The sequence below is a fragment of the Dermacentor albipictus genome, chromosome 7 (assembly GCF_038994185.2).
Source record: "Dermacentor albipictus isolate Rhodes 1998 colony chromosome 7, USDA_Dalb.pri_finalv2, whole genome shotgun sequence".
Taxonomy (NCBI): Eukaryota; Metazoa; Arthropoda; class Arachnida; order Ixodida; family Ixodidae; genus Dermacentor; species Dermacentor albipictus.
In genome coordinates, this window is record NC_091827.1 from 56,565,993 (window position 1) to 56,588,159 (window position 22,167).

Consider the following 22,167-nt stretch of genomic DNA (forward strand, 5'->3'; position numbering starts at 1 on the left):
TATGGTTTCAGGAAAGTTTGAGAATGAAATAATCTCTTCTTGGAGGTCAATGCAGTTGTGAACACTATTGGCAGTCTTAAATAGCTTTAAGTCATCGCTACATAGAAGGAATGAAGAGAGCTGAATTGCTGACGAAATGTCACTTGTGAACAGTAGGAAGAGAAGAGAGGAAAGAACAGATCCTTGAGGAAGTCTGCTTGTAACCTCGTAGCCAACAGAACTCTGTTCAGTAATACCAACGAAGAATTATCTATTGTTTAGGTAATCATGAAGATTCCAGGGCAGTGATGGAAGAAGGTATGTCCACTTGCAGGAGCTTTGTGATGAGGATCTCACGGCAAACTGCATCAAATGATTTACGTAGGTCAAAGTAAGGAGCGTATAATTGGCCCCTACTATGTGCCACACTGGAAGCAAGGGTTATATAGATGTGACCAGATTCGTTGTTGTGGAGTGCCCTAATACAAGCTATGATGTTCATCTAATAAAATGTTCTTATCACTAACTGATCACAAACAGAAAGCAGGCAATGCAATACAGATTAATAACAATTATAATAACGATAACAATAACAAGAACAACTTTGCCCCATTCCATGCATGTGACGATTATCATTTGCTTGGTGTCCGGAAATCTCAAGTACTGTTTTATGAGGCACGTTTTATGTTATACAGTGGTATGTTAAGCTATGCTATGCTATGTTGTGTTATGTGCTGTGCCTATGTTTATTATATTGTATATGTTACATATTGCAAAACGCAGACGTATAGAATCTGGGCTTTTAATTTGCTTTTGTTTATATATATGTAGTATATGTGCGTATGTATCTTATGTTATTTCTCACGCGCGCCGGTACCAAGATCACCAGGTTGCTCCTGGCCAGGTTAATTATATTTATTTATTTATTTATTTATTTATTTATTTCTTTATTTATTTATTTATTTATCTATTTATTGATCGCAAAATCAAAAAAGGATATGAGAGTAAATTCGGAAAAAGATCGCTTGACAATATTCGCACTCTATTCTATTATAGCAGGCTGCAATAGTTTACGAACTTATTGTTCACTTGTTACTTGTTTTGCAGCTTTACCGCTTGTTACACCCTAAAGCTGAGGGGACATCCGCTACCGATATGTAACACTTTATGACGGACGCCAGGTTTCAATCATAAAAAAAAAAATATTCAATTCGCAGATACAATCAAGTGACGTAAATTTTAGCGTCACAATAAAAACCAAAAACGAATGTGTGTTAGAGCTGCGACAACTTGTACGAAGTTGGCACTCCTTGAAAAAACAAAAAAATGACATCAAGGAATCTATCCTAGATACCACGATCTACAACCCCGACCCCCACACGCGCAGATGTAAACTGAAGCACCAGGCTTTCAACTCTGTAACTCAGTAGTAAATAATGGTGTCACAACCATCTAAACTGCGCCTGTATGCGATTCATCTAAAGCGGACAAAATTAACAGAGACGTGCAGCGCAATTTTACCACATTTTCGTGGATGAATATATTTAGAAAGTCCCGCTAGTCCTACAAATTCTAAGCAGATCTGCATGACGTGGGTGCTGGTCGTATAGCAGGCATGACTGGCATGACTAGCACAATGCCCTTTCGAAAAAAAAACAAAAACATATCCGTCTTGAAGCCGAGCGGTATAGGGGAGCGTCTGTAGTCATATCTGCGCTACCGTGCCACCGTACTGCTCAGATTCAATTGCGCCCGCGTGTGCCTGCAAATGAATAATTAAACAATGAGTTAACACTTGCAAAAAAGCAAAGCTAGAATCGTTCCGTTATATGCACAACTGCCCGAAAACAATGCAAGAGCGCCGCGCACTTCTTTTTAAACGCAATTGTCTTGGTCCGCAAGGCCACAGGGTCACGTCGAATGCAGAGAGGTTAGGCACACCAAAAGCGTTTAACACTTCGAATTGTAGCTCTTTGCAAGTGTTACTTCTTTCGTTGATCGTGTGATATGCGTGCTTTCGCTGTGAGCTCCTTTGCTTCGATCACCCTCTCCTATTTCTCCTCGTTTTATTTCTCTAGGGATAGATAATGCTGCCTAATTATTTTTTTTATCCATTAGTCTGTGAGACTCCCGCGGTACTCATTCACTTCTAGCAGAGCCATGGCTTCTACGGCAGAGTTACTCTTTATGGTAGCATACACAGTAATGTATAATTTATTAATGTATAATCTTCTAGCGCCACCTTTACTGATCACCTAGATTGATATCCCGCAATCGGCCAATCGCCCGGCTCTCAACAGGTACACCAGCTACTCCCGTCGCATTTGCCCGCAGGTTGACTCTCAACCGACGCACTGTGCCTTGGCTGCGCCTCAGTTTCGACAGAGTCCCTGTTTGTTCATTTTGCTACTAAAAGGTCCCCTAACAACATACATAGTACTGAAGCCCGCGACACAAGTTAAAACATTACTTAGGGCTATTCACTTTGGACACACCCCCAACAAGCAAAGAAAAACCAGTAAATCGAGATTACCTATACTTGGTCATTTCGATTTTTCACGCGGACAATTTCACCTGCTCTTCCAGAAATCCACCTTAAAAGGCAGAACATCGATTTATATTTTTCTCAGAATTGCCGGCCACCAGCAAAATGAGCACCATTCCACTCTGTGAAGATGGAATGGCAGCGAAAGCTGACGGCAGTCAAAGCTCTCCAATGAAGAACAAAGTGCCTTCGCTGCCATTCCATCTTGACAGAGTGGAATGGTCGCCAGGGCTTGCGACTGTCGTTTTCGTTCAGCATCGTGGTAACCGAACAGAAACCGCCACCGCTTGCCGGCATACCAGACACACTAAAATTCTGTAATTATGGACACAGGGAGAGCGTCTCGTCACTGCCCGATCGCTCGACGCCCGACGGCTGTGGCAATCGCCGAGCTGAGGCTCACCAACCGCTACCTATTGCTGCGGAGAACCCATCCTATAACTAAACGTCTCGGCGATTTTCAGAATGGACGAGTGTCAGGAGACGCGACACTTTCAAATCTCTCGGAGCTATGGGTCCTTATTTTACTGCGAACTGCGGATGCCGTAATTTTAACAAAGGTTTCTAAACAGGAAGCAGTCCTGCTTCGGTCTGTGTGCCTCATCAACTCCCGAGTGTGATCAAATAACAACACGCGTCGCGTAATGACTACAATACCATGTTCGCAAGTTACTTCCAAACATCTCATCAAACAAGACGGACAGCGGGTCCCCGAAAGTGAGTGAAACTGGCATCATATGATACTATGGAAGCTCCAGCGCAAAGCTTCGTTGCTGTATTTTTAAATCTAGACTAATATAGCATGCCCAGAACGCCGAAAGCGCGATTGAGTGATAGGTGACTTACAAAAATAGTGCATACCCTTTTCCGTACTTAGCCGTGGGCGTACCACATACTAGAAGACCTGGCTGGAAAACAACGGTTACCTCCACCGTTACCTGTGCTGCAACAAGTCTGGCCTGCAAACAAGAAGACGCACGATAGTCCGCTCTCTTGCTTTTCTGTTTGGCCCTGTCTTTAGCGCTGTGCAGTTTTTTCAAGTCATGTACCAGCTATGTCATCGACATACATTATATAAATGCATCAATTCGTAAGCGCATTTATTTTTTTTAATATCATCATTCCTAAAAATAGCATAACGATGATAGCAGAATTTCATGCGAAGTGGCTATACGCCTTAGCAATGAAAAACTTCAGTCAGAAGTTAAGCAAAACATTGTGACTACGTAAAAATGTGCATCTAGATTAGAGGTGCTGGTAGAATTCGCAGAAAGGAATAAGCTCTGAATAATGAATACCTTCTTCAGGAAGCATACCAACAGGAAGTGGGCCTGGAAAAGCTCTAATGGAGAAACAAGAAATGAAATACATTTCATTCTTTCTGCCGATCCCAGCATAGTGTAGGGTGTAGAAGTATTATACAGGATAAAGTGCAGCGATCATAGGTTAGTGAGGTCTAGGACTTGCCTCAATATCAAGAGAGAAAGAGGTCAACCTAGACGCAGTAAGGCTAAAAGCAGACCTGTTCAGGCTGGTGGTTGCAAACAAATATTCAGCCTTAAAACAGAGGCATGAAGATGACATAGCGGTAATGAACGAAACCCTAAGTAGACTGACTTCGGAAGCAGCAATTGAAGTAGGAGGTAAGGCACCAAGGCAACCAGTAGGCAAGCTCTCCCAGGTAACGAAGGACATCATAAAAAAACGGCAAAGAATCAATGTGTCCAACCCAAGAGATCAGATAGAATTCGCGGAGCTGTCAAAACTGATCAATCAACAAGAAGGAAGTAAGGGTTATTCGAAATTATAACATGAGAAAGACTGAGGAAGCAGTAACGAATGGACACAGTATGAAAATAGTGAGAAGGAAACTTGGCATAGGACAAGCCAAGATGCGTGCACTAAGAGATAAGCAGGGTGATATCATCACCACTTTCGACGATATAGTAAAAGCAGAGTTCTATACTGACCTGTACAGTACCTAGGGCAGCCACGCTGCCTCCATTCGAAGTAGTAACGAATAGTATACGGAGGCTCCTTCTATAACTAGTGATGAAGTAAGAAGAGCCTTGCAAGACATGAACCGGGGAAAAGCGACAGGAGAAGACGGAATAACTGCCGATTTAATCAAAGATGGAGAAGATAGCAGGCTTGAAAAGCTTGCGACCCTTTATACGAAACGTCTCACGACTTCAAGGGTTCCAGAGAACTGAAAGAATGCCAGCATTGTACTAATCCACATAAAGGGAGGCGTTAAAGGATTGAAAAATTATGGGCCCATTAGCTTACTTCCAGTATTGTATGAAATATACATCAATTTCCAATAAGGGCAGCACTAGACTTCAGTCAACCTAGACAACAGCCAGGCTTTAAGAGGGGATACTCTACAATGGATCACATCCATGTCATCAATCAGGTAATCAAGAAATCTGTAGAGTACAATAAACCTCTCTATATGGCTTTCATAAGTCATGAAAAGGCATTCGATTCAGTAGAAATACCAGCAGTCATAGCGGAATTACGTAATCAAGGAGCACGAGAGGCATACGTGGATATCTTGGAAAGTATCTACGAAGATTCCACAGCTACTTTAGTTCTCCACAAGAAAAGTAGAGAGATATCTATGAAGAAGCGGTCAGGCAATGAGACAAAATCTCTCTAGTGCTATTCACTGCATGCTTGGAAGAAGTATTCAAGCTAAATAAACTGGGAAGGCTTAGGAGTGAGGATCAACGGCGAATATCTCAGCAACTCTCTGTTTGCAGATGACATTGTCCTGAGAGAGAGAGAGGGTGAAGGAGGGGAGAAGTGGTAGCTGTCAGCGGAGAACCTCCCTTCCCAAATAAATTTCTCGCTACGCACTGGTTGTCACTGTACTTTATCAGCACAGCAAGCAGGAACGGGCACAAAAATAGCCTTCCTTCCTGCTTGCAGAACCGATATAAAGTCAAGATGCAGATATCGGCGCGGGTGTTCCCACGTTCGTCGTCGCGAGCTAGTAGTACTCGCCTTCTGCAGGCGAGCTGCCGGTGCCAATGTTTAAATTTACGCGCGGGCCGCTGACTCTGGCGGCGAAACGAGTGAGCGCCTGCGCTGGCCACACTGCGGCCGCTCTTTTAATATGGCCGCAGTCAGCTCCGAGAAATCGAAATCGCTCAACGGAACGCGCACGGTGCCCTCTTAAAAGTGTCATCACCTCTCAGTTCCGCGATCGTTTGCTTTTCTGCCGGGATTTGGCCGAAGACGCGAGAAGGAGTGTAGTGTTGTGTGCAAAGGACAAGACAGCGACAGTTGGCGCTTCTGTGCGCCATCAAGGCCATCCGCAGAAAGAAAAGAAGAAAACCACAACCCAATTTGGAATCCCCCTGCCTGGCTCCCTGCGCTGGCCTAACGGAAAAGTAAGCGGCCGTTCTTTGGCGATCCCGAGTTTTCTAACAAGCTCGGCGACGGTATGTGTGAAAGCGGGGGGCAGGTGGTGAGGGGGCGGGGTTGTTTATTTGTCTGAATTTGTCTGGCTACGTGGGAACGTCACTTGCCTCCAGCAGAACTTGGTTTCGCGCTGTGCGTATTTGGTTTGCGTTCTCTGTAACCGCCCCGCCTCCTTAAACCACCATCGATCGGCGCCTCACTCTCATTTTCGCCTAAAACTTCGCCGTGCATGTAGTACTTAACTGACCGCTCCGCTGGAACTTGCTGCGGGGCCGATGCTTCTCGGAAGTGGCCAGTGTGCATGCATCGCTCCAAAAACTGTGCCCCAACATACGTTGGCTGGGCAACGTGAAAGGTCGCTTGCCCCCACCCTGTGATCCCTCCCCAAGCAGGTTCGGTGCTTCTATTCCAAGGGTAAATGAACTATGCACGCAGATGGTTATTTCGCGTGCATGCTTTTTTTCTTTTTTCGAACACGGCGCGTTCATCTAAGCACACATGCCGTGTTGTGACGCTCGCATATCTTTACGGTTCCTGACATCGCGGTAAGCCGTCGGTACGGCGAGGTTGTTTGCTAATTAAGGATTAGTTCTCTCGTCACGCGTTTTGCTTGTTCGCCCTTTGCGCATTGCTTGTTCTTGTGTAAGCGGACGGTGTCGAGCTGCGCTAAGCAGTCGCGAAGGCGTTTCGAATTTGCGGTGAAACTTATGCACGCGTATGCGATTTCTTACCTTCAGAGTGTGTAAATACCGGGAGGCGCTTCTTTGCAGTGTGTCTTCGTCTAGTTGGATTTCGAACAAACACTTATTTCCGTGCGGTCGAGAAACTGTACCGTTGCTCGTGTGGTTTCACTTTTTGCGTTGCGTCGGACATTTTCAACGCATAAAACTGTCGCCAAGCAAAAAAACATGCCTTGATTTGATTTGAAAGAAAGATCACGGCCGAGGAAACCTTGAAATAGGTTGTGAGTTTAGAAGATAAAACGTACTTCCAAAGCTCCTTTGCATGCGGGAATCTTTCCAGTGTGGCCTGCTCGTTCGGCGCCTGTGTACTGCAGCTATGTTGATAAGATTGTTGTCTTTAACCAGGAACAACGCCTTTCTGTTACGGTGCAGAAATATTCCCTCGGCGCAATCTTTGCAATCGCATTTTTTGGCCTAATTTGTTGACCGAGTGTCTGCCAATTCGTCTGCCATTTTGTAGTTTTTGCGCAACGGACAAGTTTGCACTTGGAAACTCGCGTCATTGTGGGGCATGGATTGGAAGTCTTATCACGTACTTGCGTGAAGCGTATAGCTTCAGGTTGCAACCATGTCCGTATCGCATAAAAATAAGTTTTGCTTACGCATGAAGAAGCTAAAGGAAAATGTGTGATGCGACATCGTCGTAAAAAGGAACAAACAAACACGCCTAACATAATTATTGAATAACGTCGTTTAATATTGAATTGAATTCGGGTGCTTCATGTGCTAAAAGCTGCCATTTGATCACGAGGCACGCCGTAGTGGGGGACTCTGGATTAATTTTGACCACCTGGGGATATTTAACGCGCCCCCAGTGCACGCAACATGGGCGTTTTTGTATCCCCCCCATCAAACTGCGGCCATCGCGACATTCGGATTCCATTGTTGTCACTTTTGTCCACGCCATGCATGGCTCGCCTTTCAGAACAGCTCATTGCTTTTCTTCTGTCATTCGTGCATTACATTTGTGCGTTTGTAGGGGATGGCGGTTGTGCGTAGAGCATCGATGTTGAAAATTCGACGTGCTGATCTTTCGAGAGTTTAGTTTTAGAAAACTGAGAAATTTCTGCCACCCAACAAGTCTCTTCCGTTAAAAAAAAAAAGAAAACTGAACGAGTGTTTTTCCGCATTCAACGCACTTTTGCGCCTCAGTCTACATTTGTACAGAGCTTGAAATACACCGCAGTTGTCAGCCATGGTGTCGAAGGGTGCTGTAGAATGTTTATTTCATTTCATTATCCATGCTTCTTGTACTTTGTTGCTAGCGTCATCGTGCGAATCTGCCGCTCTGCACGAAGGGTGATACGAAGAGAAACAGTGTATCGTTAGAAAATACGGCCCCTGCCATTTCATTACGTTTGCGATCTTATCCTCTCTGATTGGCTCAGTAAGCAAGCATAGTGGAATTTCTCAGCGTCCAAAATAGCACCTTAGTTCTGCTTATTGTAAATAGATTTGGGCTACACCGTTTCGGGCTTATGTTGGCCCCAAACAAGAATTGTCATCCATCTCGCGTACTTTCGTTACTTTAACTACAGTGGCATTAACGCTGTGCGTCGGTTACTTCCGGGTCACGAAAGGCATGCGCGTTATCAGCGTGACGCAGCATTCTCGACAGGAAAGTAGCTGCCGCATCGTTTTCTAGAAAGGCAACGCAAGCAACTCGAACGATGATGGTTCGGGGGCAAGATACGCCACAAGGAGTGTAAGCTTATTTATAGTGTACACTCTTAAACAAATTCACACCCTTTGGGGCTAATCTTGCCACACAACGATAGTCATCTGTCTTGCTTGCGTTTCCTTTCTTGAAAACGCTGCGCTCGCTACTTTTCTGTCGAGAATGCTCTGTCATGCTGATAACGCGCAAGCCGTTCGGGACTAGGAAGTACCGGGCTTGCAGCGTTAAAAATAGGGAAATGCGGAAAAGACATGACGATTACACTCCTAAAACGGTTGCACCCTTTGGGGTGTGTATTTGTCCCACAACAATAATCGTAATCTGCCTTGCTGGCGTTTCCTTTCGTGAAAACTCGGCTCTGGCTACTTTCCTGTCGAGAATGCTGCGTCACACTGATAACGCACATGCCGTTCGTGACTGGGAAGTACCGGGCTCGCAGCGTGAAAGAAAGGAAACGCGGGCAAGATAGATGACGATTATTGTTGTTGGACAAGATACTCCCCAAAGGGTGTAAATTTTTCTAAGAGTGTACTGTTGGACAAATATACACCCCAATGGGTGCAACTATTTTGAGAGTGTAAGAGTGTAGAAGGGAAGCGCTAAAGCTATCACCAAACCATTATTGCTCGGTGGATCTTGGCGCTCTTGTCGACGATGCCAAAGAAAGAAATGACAAAGTCATCGATCTACTGGAAAACTAGAATGCAAGATAGACAAGCATTGAAGCTCTACACGGTGTCTGAAGAAGACATTAAAACAAATCTTGACAAGCTTCAGAGGGACTGCTCAACATTTTGAGGCTAAGACAAAATGAAAAAAAAAATGAGCTTGAAGACAAAACGATACAGGCAAGAGTTTGAAAATGCAGAGGATGTTTTTTGTTGCTATGTTAATGGAAAATGATGGTACATATTTTAACCACCTGAGGGCTCATTCTTTTTTGAAAAACAAGATGCACCAATATGGCTCACTTATTTTCTAGTTATATTATGATGGCAGAATGTCTACCACCATGTTTGTTGCAAAAAAAAAGAAAGAAAGAAGGGAAAACACCGTTAAACTCATCTGCATGCAAGAAACCATTAAGAAAGTGGTAAAGTACCCATGATAAGGTAGGCTTGTCATAACTCAAAGTTGCGATTGCTGATAACGAGCAGTGGTCATCAACATCCCTTAAAAGGGTTAATTAACAAAGTGTAATTTTTATGATGCGTTCATGGTACCATTTATACTGTGTAGATGTGCTTGTCTGAAAACTAATATGCATTTCATTATATGCATTTTATGTATGTACCCCTGCAATTCTGTTTATATTCTGTAATTTTTTTCAGCAGAGAATGGTATCAAACTATAGCTCGTGTTTAAAATTTTGGTAGGGAAATGTGTGCTGTTTAGTTTTTAGTGTTTTTTGGTGCCCACATGAGTTTGTAATGTTAGGTGTATTTCTGGTTTCTCCTACTGTGTGCCTTGTAAAGGGGCCCGAACCTGTGTCAAGCGAATTAATTTTCACTTTTAATTAAAGCTTTTGTCCATTCAACATGAAAGTAACTTGAATTCGATTCTCATCATACCTCTGCAGAAGAGGCAACAACAGTGATGCAAAAAGGGCATTTAGGTTTAAAAGCTGCTATGGGGAGATTAATTCACAGAAATTAGAGATAAGTAAAAGGATGTAGGAGTATTACTAGAGCAAGGGTGATAAAATAGTTTATTTATTTATTTATTTACCCTCAGGGCCTTTGGGGTGCTTAAATTGATGTCTATGTGTAGACATCAATTTAAAGAATAGTCAAACCAATTCAATAATTGTGCAAACTTTCTTTGTGTTTCACTTCTTGAGTGTGCCAATTGACCTGAGGATGTTACGTCAGTGCCCTCTGTGGCAAGTCGACACCACCTTACTTCTAGATAGGGTCAGGCTTTCTGGATCATTAATGTGTTAAGGCAAATTTAGCTGTCTTTCGAGATATGTAGAGACATCTTTAGGTATTGTGTGCTTTTCTGCTGGAGCTGTATTGCTAAATTGTTTGGTCAATTTTTCAGTTGTACTGAGCTTTCTAGAAAGATTTGCTGCACATTATGGCTTTTTCACTGAAAATAATCTTGTGCTGGTTTTTCATTGCACAGAACTAAAACGCAGGCTGCAGTTATTATTATTATTATTATTATTATTATTATTATTATTATTATTATTATTATTATTATTATTATTATTATTTCCTAGGTTTCAACAAACATTAAATATGTATTCTCCCTATATTTGCATATTTCATTGCTCATTTCCTGTTTTCCTGTACTAGTATAAATACTCATGTGATACTTAATTTTTAACGCTCACTTGCCTGCTTTTCTTTTTTCCATCAGTCGTTCCTCTACCTCCACTGTAAGTTCTGTCCCAGTTTTTTTAAGTGCACGAGTACAAATACCTTATAGCTGTTCCCAGGCACTGTAGTAAATGTTTGATGATTATTATTATTAGTATTGGGGTTGACATCTGTGGCCTGAATTGGCATTTATGAGCTCCTACCTTAAGTAACTGTCCTGCAGCCATTTATCCAAGATAATGCAAGGCCGTTGCTTGGGCCCACACCGTAGTTGTTCTTTTTGGTCCTCCCTCCATCACCGGCACAATTCTGAGACCTTGTTGAAAAGATGTACCTTTGGAGCCTGCGGTCTACGTGCAGACATCAGTTTAAAGAATAGTCAAACCCACTAAATAATTATGCAAGCTGTCGATGCTTCACATTTATTGTTTTGCTTTTTGAGTGTACCAATTGACCTGGGGATGTTTCCTCGTTCAAAGAAGGCATCTGTCGTGAAAACAATGCAAGCCTTAAGAACGAGGAAAATACATGTCGTTCTCGCATCTAAGTGACATAATGACACAGAGTGAAGGATTCCAGTAGCCACAGAAACATTGAAGTTAAAGAAGAACACAGAAGGAAACCAAAGCTATAAAATAAAGTTGTAGGTGGACTCTGCGAGAGGGCTTGACACTGTTTTGCCTCTGCATTGTACTTTTGCACCGAGAAGGAAAGCAAGCACTGCATTCATTGTTCCTGCTGTAAGGTCATTAGCAACGGCATCCATGCATAGAGGGACGAAAATGGTGGTCATTTCGCATTTGTCCTTTCCATCTCGGCCATTCCCCTTCTTCACCATTCTGCTTTGGGGCCAAGGTGTAGAAAAAAAAATGGTTGCCTTGTCCTACAATGGGGCTGGCTCTGACTTTTTCCCTTAATTTCAGCCACAATTCACGGTCAGTGATTGTGTTTGCACATTGTGTGTATACTTGTGCTATATAGCAGTGTGCCAAGGTTGCCTTTCAAGGAAGGACAAGCCAACACAGCATCTCATGGTGCATGAACTGACTGCTTTTTCAAGTGTTGCTTTTAGGATAGACTCAATGTTATAGCCCAGCGGCTAGCTGCTGCAGGGCATAGCTTAAAGTCGTGGGGACCATATTTCAGTGGGCGCACATATGCAAAAAAACTCGTGTACTTAGCTTTAGCTGCATGCAAAGCATAAAAGAACTCCAGGTGTTCAAAATTAATCCGGAGTACCCCACCACAGCATGCCCCGTAATTGGATTGGATTTTGGTGTGTAAAACCACAGGATTTCTTATGTTTTGTAATAGGCCATTCAGAATGCTGAAGCATTGGCATTTGAGCATTTTTTCGTTACAAAGGTCGTCATTTGTTGCACTCTCACAATACAGACTCCGTGCAGAGGGAATAGCAAAAGAGTTGAACAATTTGCTTGTTGAACCGAGCGTCAAGCTAGGCATGTTCTACGTGAGAAACTGTGTCTGTACACCTTTTCATGAAAAAAAAAAACAATATCTGCAGATCCCACGTACTGTGGGAATCGTTGTAAGCAAAGCTTTCTGTGCTGTTTGCTTTGATAGGTGATAATTAGCAATGATGTTGACGACGAATGTTTGATTTCTTCAGCATTTAATCCAACACGAGAGGGGTGAGTTGATGTTAAACGCTACCTTGCATGCATTACTGCTGTTTGTCTGTGCAGTACGCAGAAAACACAGGGAGGCGTCTTTGCTTGAGGCGTTGTTGCGCGCCATTGTTCAAAGCCTCTGTGAGGGCTGAGCGTTATCATTGCCTCACAAGACACCTCGCATTGTGGCAGAAGTGTCGAACTTTTAATTGAATTATAGGGCCATATGTACCAAAACCATAATTGGATTATAAGGCACGCCGTAGTAGCGGACTCGGGCACTGGCACCCTTGTCTTTGTTAATGTGCACATATATCTAAGCGCACAAGTATTTTTGCATTTCGCTCTCATCTAAACATGGCTGCCGCAGTAGCGATTGAACCCGTGACCTTGAGCAATTCCACAGCCGCAAAGCTATTGAGGCAGGCACAGAAGGGTTGATTTGACGTCCAACGTGTTGATTTGATGTGCACAGAGTGTTGCCCAGACCCTACGCTGCTTTAACCTGGCTTTGCGTCTGCACGCCGTACGTCGATTATCTGTATGAGAAATTCACATGGCGTTTATTTTCCAGAAACGGCAGGAACATACCATACCATACCTTCAGTTTACCTGCAATCGCTGTCTTGTCTATAGTAGTAGCGCTTCCCTGCCTCGTGTCATCTTTTCCCTCTCCTGCCCTCCCCCCTGAATTGCAACTCTGACACTCCCAGGGTTCTACTAGGAAACATAAATACCTGGAAGGGGATGCGGAAATGGCACCACAGTAGCTGAATTGGTAGAGCATCGCATGCGTAAGGCGAAGGTTGTGGAATCATTCCCCATCTGCGGCAAGTTGTTTTTTTCATCCACTTTCGTTTGCATTCATTTATAATTTTCTATTTCATTTATTAAGCACAACTAATTTCCGCTATGTTGTCCTTGGTGTCAATGCTTGTTCGCTTCTTATGATATGACCTTTCAGATAAGGAGTTTAGCTTTCCTAATTTCCCATCTTAATAGTGCATGTCAAATGGGGGATAAGCCACAGTATAAGCAAAGGTCACTGAAAATAAGCCTTTGTTGGCAGTTGGGGCTAGTGTGTCTCTTCTGTTTGTCTGTATGTCTTGGTGACATAATTTATCGTGCGCTTAACCAACAAGCGTAAACATCCACAATTTTGATTCTAAACAGCTTTGTCTACATTACACATATATGGGTAGACAGCTGCTTCATAGCTACTGGCTTGTTCATCATGCTACACGTGGCTATTGAGGCAGCTGTAGCCGGCTGCTATCACTGTTTGGCCTGGTTGGATCTATCAACTCTTGAGTATTTTCACGGTCAGGAGCATGTATGTTTGCAGAGAGCCAAGTCCTTCTTCTCTGCGACATACCTTGATAATGTTGTTTGGGTGCCCTGTACCATCGCAGATAAGCACTCAGCTGCGTTGTAAGCGACCATTGTATTCTTTGGTGTGTTTCTCATCTCTTCAGGGGGTCACACGTTTGTTGTGTGCATTCGCACTGCTACGCCATCTGAGTTATCATTGCATCACATGTGTGTTGTTGCCGTGAGCATGGACTTTTGCCCCTTTCATTTCATTGGGTAGGCTACGTTATATTTTTATGCTGGCCCAGACCAGGTGACCCAGAGAGGTCTGCTATGTCTTGGTGCATCACTGGGACGTGAAGCAGGTGGAGGCTGGAATCGAAACTGTCTGTGCACTTTCTTTTTTGTGTGAGTCGAGTGCGAGATGTTGCTTGCAATTGCGTTCTGTGCCTGCCGGAGAAGGCGGCGTTACAGGAATGTGTCCGTGGTTCAGCACAAGCCAGACGAAAACGAAGTAGCTTTCCTTCTTACTTTTGGTACTTTTCTTTCCATCGGGCTTTTAGTTTTGCCTCGATGAATTTGTGTCTTGCAAATGAGCTGTCGAGCTAGTGGTTAAGCCGATTGCACTGTCAGGTCAAAAGTGAGATGAAGTAGTGAAAAATTTTGCCATTGTAAAGCACTTCTTGCTGCATGTGTTGAGCTGTTTTTTTTTCATGTGTTCTTCCTCTGGGGCTTACTTGAAGAAATTTACTGAGATTTGCGGTGTGAGAATTTACAGTCTTGGGTATATTCTTTTTGTTCGTTTGTGTATGTAAAAAGTGACATGTGAGAGCACTGTGAAAGATTTTACATATTGTGCAGTGCAATTCATTCCTCTGACAATTGTTGTCTCTTAGAGAGCATGTCCTTTCAGGGATGCTTTGACACATTGTTTTTCTTTCATCACACTCTGCTGATATGAGTGACATTGACAGGAGAGCATTGTGGAGTGTATAATGGAAGGATGTGACACCGAAGGTGGCAGGGAGAAAGAGTGTGGACTGTGCAAATGGTCACAGGCATGCTCAAATATTGTAGCGGGCCCAGATACCATGGTTGAGTATCTGAAGGAATTTAATACTTTGATTTTTCATGCTATGGGATTGCCCCTGAACCTTCCATGTATGCACCTCGTTCACAAGGTCGCTCCAGTTTGCCTTTTCCGCTAGCTATTTATATTACAATTTTCCTAGCTTTTAAATTTTTGTTCTCTTCCCTGCAATGGATGCACCACTCTGGCTATTCAACTCCTCCAGTTTATGGTACCTTTATGTGAAACAAATGATTTTAGCCAGTCCTTCTTACCTGTTGCCGTCGATACCTGCAAGAAACTTCATGACGTTACTGTCAATGAACACAACCCTGTGAAATTTAGACAGCTCATTGAACTTTTTTTTTCTTTTTGTTTGCTGTACCACACTGCTCTGAATCTTGTTGCTTTAGTTTCTGATAAGTTTTTATATCTCCTTCCATGTCTGATGCCCTGTCGAGGTCTTTAAAGAGAAGCTGGAAAGCCTCAAATAGCCCAATTCTATTTGTAACCTGCTTTTGTAATAGTGTAATGGCCACTCTTGTCATCAGAGGAGGCTTCAAATGCCAGAAGAGATGCAAAATCTAAATACTGAGGGCAGTGGTACCTTAAAGTTAGTGCACCAGCTTACAGCAGTGTCATGGGTCTAATTATCTGTTAAGAAGGACCACAGTGCATTCTAGAGGCACTGCGGTCCTTCTTAACCGACATATAATTAACTAGACCCGTGATGCTTCTGCAAGCTGGAAAATTTTCTCCATTAGAAATCGACCATTTTCCACCAATTAGGTGAAAATAGAGCTTTGAAAGAATAGGTACTTTACTAGCCTAACCTGATTTACTGTTGCCATTTAGTGTTTACCTTGTATTATTTAGAATATTTAGGATTTAATGTTAGAAGGGTGCAAGGTGACCACTAGGTAATGATGATATGGAACATAACTTATTCCGCTTCTGTGCCAGACTTGAACTATTTGCGAACGTCTACTAAGCAGCAATACATTGAACATTGTTGCTGTGCCTGACGCGCAGTGTTTCTGTTTCTTTATCGCGCAGGGGGCAGCGGCCAGCCGGAGAGGTGCAGGTTGCCACGGCAAGATGTGGACAGTGCGCCTTGAGGGAGGGCCACGCCGTGTGAACCACGCGGCCGTGGCCATCAACGGCAAAGTCTACTCGTTCGGCGGCTACTGCACGGGCGAGGACTACAACACTCGCAAGCCCATCGATGTCCACGTCCTCAACACAGGTAAGAAGGCTCACCTTGTTCTCAACTTGAGTTGCTCGGGGTGTGCGCGTCTCAGTTTAAGTCGGCGCTCGCATCCGCTCAGCTTGTGAACATTGAAGTCCAGCTACGGTGAAATTTTTAAGCTGCGTAGAAAGCAGAGGTTCAGACAGCTTTGATATAGAGTAGCTTCTATACGAAATATTGTGTTTGAAATGTGAGTGGAGGCGTTGAGAGAAGCTTGCAAAACTGAATGTTTTTGTTGCCAAACCTGAAGAAAATGCTGCCGCTACTGCTTGCTGGACACGATGTAGAACCTGGAACATTCAGAGCCAATATGCAGTGCCTTGGTACGACCTCTGAGACCAGCTGGCACCCGCGGAGTGCTAAACATGTTGTACATGCTAACCACCACCTGCGCACATCATCTACTTAGGTGCTAATTTAAAGGCTGCTAAATAGAAAATGAGACAGCTCTGCCAAGATTGGTTCAATAGTGTGTACTACCCCATATTTCAATGGGGGGAAATGCAAAAACACTTGTGTACATAGATTTAGGTGTACCATAAAGAACCCCAGGTGGTCCAAGTTATTTTGGTGTCCCCCACTACGGCTAGCCTTATAATCAGATCGTGGTTTTGCCACGCAAAACTCAATAATTAAATTTTTGCTATGTACTACTGATTTATTGTACTGCTGATTACTGATTTAGTCTGTCCAGCAAAGTGGTCAGATAGATGACTAACCGACAAGTGGATTGCTGCCTCATGACAAGCTCCAAGTGAAATCGCATCTATCCAGAAATAGGACAAATAAAGTGGGAAGCTTCGTCTAAACGATTGATGTACCGGCCACTTTACATTTTTCAATATTGTGGACAGATTAAAAAACAAAAAGTGTGTTGTAGATAACATGGTTTTTACTCCGCAGTTCTGCTGTTTAATGTGTGAATACATTCAGGGCACACACTGCACTGGCTGAACAAATGAGAGCAGAACAGTAGTGAAGTTGCATTCATTTAGCAGAAATCTTTAGAGCAACAGAGTCTTGAGATATCCAAAAGTGCCTAGCAGATGAGAGGGATGTTAACAGCATGGCAGTCTAGGTCGGGCCACAGTCATGTTAGCCTACGTTCAACTGCCCGCATGACACAACATCGGCATTCCATCTGTTATACTGTGTGCTGTTCCTTTGATAAAAGATAAAATAAACACGAGTTTTATATGCGAGATTCTTTGTACCATACTTGTGAGCTGAGGTTGATGCGCTCGTAATAGCCTTGCATGTGCCTTCAACTCTCTCTAACCCAGTAGCAGTGCACAAGGGACAAAGGACAGTGAAAAAGGCTGTCCCTGTGTGTCTTTCCTACAACCCAGTTTATCTTCATTCGAACGAATAACTAATAATTTCATCACTTTTCTTGCATTAGTGAGAGCAACATCTAGCTGGGTATTTAGTGAGAGCACACACAAATGCGAAGCGCATGATCGAGCAAATTAATAAAATATGGATTTTTTATCGCTTTGTAACTTGGAGCAGTTGTAGTGCATGTCTGTGATGTACGAGGTGTATTAGCGACCATTTTTTTATTTTCCTGGTACTGGCACCCTTGGTTTAAATCACACTCGCACACATTTTTAACAAAACTTACGGGAAAAAAAAGCAAGAATCAAGCCCAAAAATAAAAATTGGGGCCATGGTGGCTCATATCTTGTATAGGGATACCGCGCAAGATTCGCATGACCAAAAGTTTAGTATGGTCACAAAGGGGGCTGTGATGTATTGGAAGGGTCTTACAGCTGAAATGTTGCTTCTAAAAAGCTGTACATATTACCAAATAACAGCACAAGTAAAGAAAACAAAAAAAAAACACACAAGGGAATTGAGAGGCTTGCTTTTCTTTTTTTGGTTACTAACAGCCATATGAAGCAAGCAGACGAAATACACCAGGGGAAGCATGGGGGGACATGAATTGTTGTTCCATATTGAAACATAAAATTAGTAAAGAAAACGGAAACTAATGTGGAGGAAAAGGTGGCTTGCTGGTAGTTGTAAGTTGTCTTTTCTGGCAACAACTCTGGCTGAGGTAGAGTTATAGGAAGGGGTGGGCTTGGCTTCACTCGGCTGGCACTGGAGCACAGGCGCTGACTCGGATGTGGCTTCCATGCAGTATCCCTCCGGTGGGCACTGGTGCAGACGCAGTCGCACCCCGACGATGTGCCCTTTCAGAGGTACGGCCACACTGTTGTGGCGTACGGGGACTATGCCTACCTCTGGGGTGGTCGCAACGACGATGGAGCCTGCAACATCCTCTACCGGTTCGACACCAGTGAGTCTTGGCTTTTCTGATGCAGCCACTGATTTTGCCGGTGTCAGCGTTTACCGCGCTGCGCTCCTCATAAGCGTGATGAAATTCACCTGTACTTAACTTAGTTCTGTTACGAGACTCCAAACAAGAAAAGTGGCAGGCGAGGAAGTGTTATGTTGGTGTTGTTCTAAATGTTGGAGCTGGTAATAATACATACTCATTGGGGCTTCTGTGGTAGGGTCTTGTCAGCAGTGGCTGTTAGTCGGCAAAACAGCGACCTCGGTTACACTTGACAGCGTGATTAGGTGTGTGCTGCTGTGCTTTGCTTTGAGTATCGAGTGTACGAATGATTTCGATATTGTGGTGAAGCAAATGGAACCACTGCTGAACTGTTCCATGGTGCTAATTGATTCCTACTAGCTAATTGGACTTGCTATTTCTTAGGTTCTGGGTTTAAGTCATATGCAGTGTAAAAGCCTAATGGATTTTGTTCTTTGTGCACGTACAGTAGTAACCTACTATTTCTTTGGGTTCCCGAAGGGATTTAGTTTCCTGTTCTGGAACTGAAGCCGAGCAAGCTGACGCAGGGAAAAAGAAAAACAAGCATTAATCTTGCAAGGGTGTGTTTCAGCAACTCAAATTGCAAAACGCTGTGTTTATTAGGGGCTGGGGGTAAAACATTTTTGTGTGATATTTTGCAATGTCCCTTCGTTGGGTTTTGCTTAGGTTAGGCACCCGAGTCACATCATAGGAGTCTGCCAAGCTGAGGCATATAGCACATACAGCACAGATCGCACAAATCTAATAAATAGCCTCTGCTTAATTTGTGATCATTCTTTACTACACATTCGGGATTGCAAATTTAAAGTTCGAAAGTGCCCCATCCTATGTAGAATATTGCAAATTTTCATTGTAACACATGTTTTTGATATATTGCAAAATATGTCAACCGAGAAATTAAATTTCTCTTTCCGTTCATTTCCATGTTCAGGTGCACAAAGTAGAAATTTGTTGCTTCGGCATTAAAACCTGGACCACAAAGGGCTAGAAGTGGTTCTCAAGTCCCTTAAACTTTAGTGCTTGCTTTGGGAGCTATACCAAAGCTAGGGATCTTCCTCGCACGCGCACGCAGACACCCTAACATGGAGCCGCCCGAAGGTGTGCGGCCACGTGCCGGGAGCACGGGATGGCCACTCGGCGTGTGTCATGGGCTACCGGATGTACGTGTTCGGCGGCTTCGAGGAGCAGGCCGACCGTTTCTCACAGGACGTGCATTACCTGGACCTGGAGACCATGCTGTGGCAATACGTGCCAACCAGGGTGAGGGAGAAAGGTGGCAGCTTACACTCGACTTGTACCTGTGTGTGGGTGTGTGTTCCTTGCAAGGAGTGCAGTCAAGACGTTACTTATCGGAGGGAAACTTTCTTTGTGAGCCTTGCCAGAATTTGCTGACTTTGGCTGCTGCTTTCATGTCAAATAGCGCAACACAAAGAGTGCACAGCTGTATCAAGTTAAAATACATGCATAGCTCATCTGTACCACACCACTACGGTGTGATGGTCACCGGCTCTGACCTCTACTGTATGGAATTACGCAGTGATACAAAGAAACGCTACCTAATTATCCTCATTGCAAAAAATATACGACTTCAAGCACACAATTCCTTTAAAAAGCCAAATTGATTTCTTTGGCTCTTTCGGCCAATTTTAGTGGTTAGACTTTCTCTGCTGAGGGATCTCGTGCCGCACATTTCCCGTGTGCATTCGTCGACGAATGCCGACTATCTCTTTGAGATGCAGTCATGCGAGAGCTTTGTGGCGTCTGATCGTTTTGATGCTGGGGTCAGTGGTGGCGCTGTGTAGCACTTCTCTGCTGCCTGGGCTGGCCGTTGCAAGGGCACATTCATCCCTGAAGTTTGTTGCCGGTCTCTTGTCGAGATGCGCTGCTTCGCCTTGCCGGCTTAGCTCCGTGCTTCACTTGGCGAGATCCTGGAATCTGCATGAATTTTTTGTATACTTTGCCCTAAGGGGAGTAGTGAGTACTGAAGCCTTCTTTAAAGCCTCCTTTACCAAACTTGGTAAAACTGTAGTCTTGTTCACTTGTGCCGATTTCAAATGTGCAGCTGTCTTGTTAATACATGAATTGGTTCCCAATGTAATTAAAAGTAAATTACTATTATTTCATCAGGGAAATATGGCGCAAACACTACTCACCAAAATATGGCTTTAGGCACACGTCTAGATGCTATACAGCACTTCAAAGTGTTATGTTTAAAATGTGGCTCGTTAAGTTTTTTATTGCACAGCAAAGAAAAAAAGCATTGGAAACCAAAGTTCTAAATCTGTGTGCATTATGCACATAGCTTGTGCGCTCAGCCTGTCTCCCCGCAGAATAATAATGAAATACTGTTCGTCGAAGTTAAGCCCGTGTCTACAAGGAAAAACAGACATAAAAGTCCAGTGGTGCAGCATCTACAGTTCGGCATCCCATGCCAGGCGTCACTCGGCCATTGAGTGTCATCCACGCTTTCTTGTGGAATGCGAATCTGACAGGGAGGCCTTTAGTGTTTCTTGAATGAGAGTTGCGATCTGCTCCTGCCGATAACGACCGGCCACAGTTTGCACGAGCCATCCACATGTGCAGAGAGCGAAACTGTGTTCATCCTGCTCATTTTTCCTTGTGGCATGTGTTGCCCTTCAGATTCAATCTTGTTTGACAGCATCTGCCAAAACAGAGCCCCCTTTCACATTCGTTGACATCAAATACTTTGGAGAAGTGAGAAGTGAAATGCAAGAAGTGATTGCGTCGCCATTAGGAGAAATGAACTTGCAGAGGTGCGGCACGGCGCAGCATTTGATGTGTCGAATGTGGCGGTGAACAGTAATTCGATGTTCGCGTAAGAGTACATCGCTATAGTTATGCATGGGATTGTAAAGGGGATTTTGCAACTGTCCGATATAGACAATAATTTCGTATATCCAACATGTTATATAGCCAGGATCAACTACACAAGCAAAATGTGCTTGTACATGCTGTTTGCAAAAAAACGACTATGCTGCCAGCAGTTTGGTGAACTACTTAGCACGAATTAACATCTATGAAATGAGTCTGTTCAGTTTTATTTGCATTCTTGCTTAAAGCAACTGATACATGATGTGCCTGCCCTTCAACGCTGTCACCAAAAAGTGACACTTTCTTTTCCCACGTAGCAGCGCGCCACCAGGTGGACCACTCGCTGCGACGGATGTGTGCTCACCCATAGCGTTGCTGATCTTACCCGTGCGACTGTGTTAATTGAAATGCCTTGCAAAACTTGAGGCTGGCCGATCGAACGGGCATGTGTTGTGCGGGGCGTACCCACAGGGCCAGCCCCCGCAGTGGCGGGACTTCCACTCATCCTCGGCCATTGGGGGCCGCATGTACGTGTGGGGCGGCCGCGGGGACAGCCAGGGCCCGTACCACTCGCAGAGCGAGGTCTACTGCAACCGCATGGCCTTCCTGGACACGGCCACCTCGTGCTGGGTGCACCCGCGCGTCGACGGTGTGCCGCCCGAGGGCCGTCGGAGCCACTCGGCCTGTGAGTAGTGCAATCCACGCACGCTTGTATTCTCTTGTGTCTCTACCTGCCAGCTGCAGGGTTTTGTCGGGTAAGGTGGCCGTGTGTGATTTGCCCAAGTGCAGCAATATGGTGCGTGGGAAATGACATAGTTGGGGCATGGATCGGCCAAAACTTCCTGCTTCTGGCTCTAAACGGCTTCGTGACTTTAAAAACTGATAATTTTCACCAAAGCACTGTGTCATAAATGAATAGAAATAAACAAATGAAATTGTCCGATGGCAGAATTTGAGCAAGAGACCTCTAACACGGAAGCCCAATACTGAATAAAAAAAATTGAAGAAATTAAGAATGAATTGGCATCGCACTCGG

General features: G+C 44.1%; 1 protein-coding gene and 1 long non-coding RNA gene across 7 annotated transcripts in view; one reads left to right on the plus strand and one right to left on the minus strand.

The window, feature by feature from the left end:
• LOC135906779 (kelch domain-containing protein 3) overlaps positions 1-22,167 on the plus strand; it is a 141,846-nt gene that overhangs the window by 107,958 nt on the left and 11,721 nt on the right. For 2 of the 6 annotated variants that reach the window (XM_065438364.1, XM_065438370.1), the window contains 4 exons: positions 15,766-15,955; positions 18,102-18,260; positions 19,372-19,559; positions 21,603-21,816. In XM_065438364.1, the coding sequence (XP_065294436.1) occupies positions 15,766-15,955; positions 18,102-18,260; positions 19,372-19,559; positions 21,603-21,816 (751 nt within the window). Of the gene's footprint in view, positions 1-5,623; positions 5,923-5,954; positions 5,974-6,150; positions 6,368-15,765; positions 15,956-18,101; positions 18,261-19,371; positions 19,560-21,602; positions 21,817-22,167 lie in introns of those variants that run through there. The other 4 variants (XM_065438365.1, XM_065438369.1, XM_065438366.1 and 1 more) reach the window with 4 other exon arrangements.
• On the minus strand, positions 1,538-6,881 carry LOC135906780 (uncharacterized). The gene is made up of 3 exons (XR_010565834.1): positions 6,685-6,881; positions 3,386-3,483; positions 1,538-1,741 (listed from the first exon to the last, which is right to left on the minus strand). It is a non-coding gene; the product is annotated as an uncharacterized lncRNA (long non-coding RNA).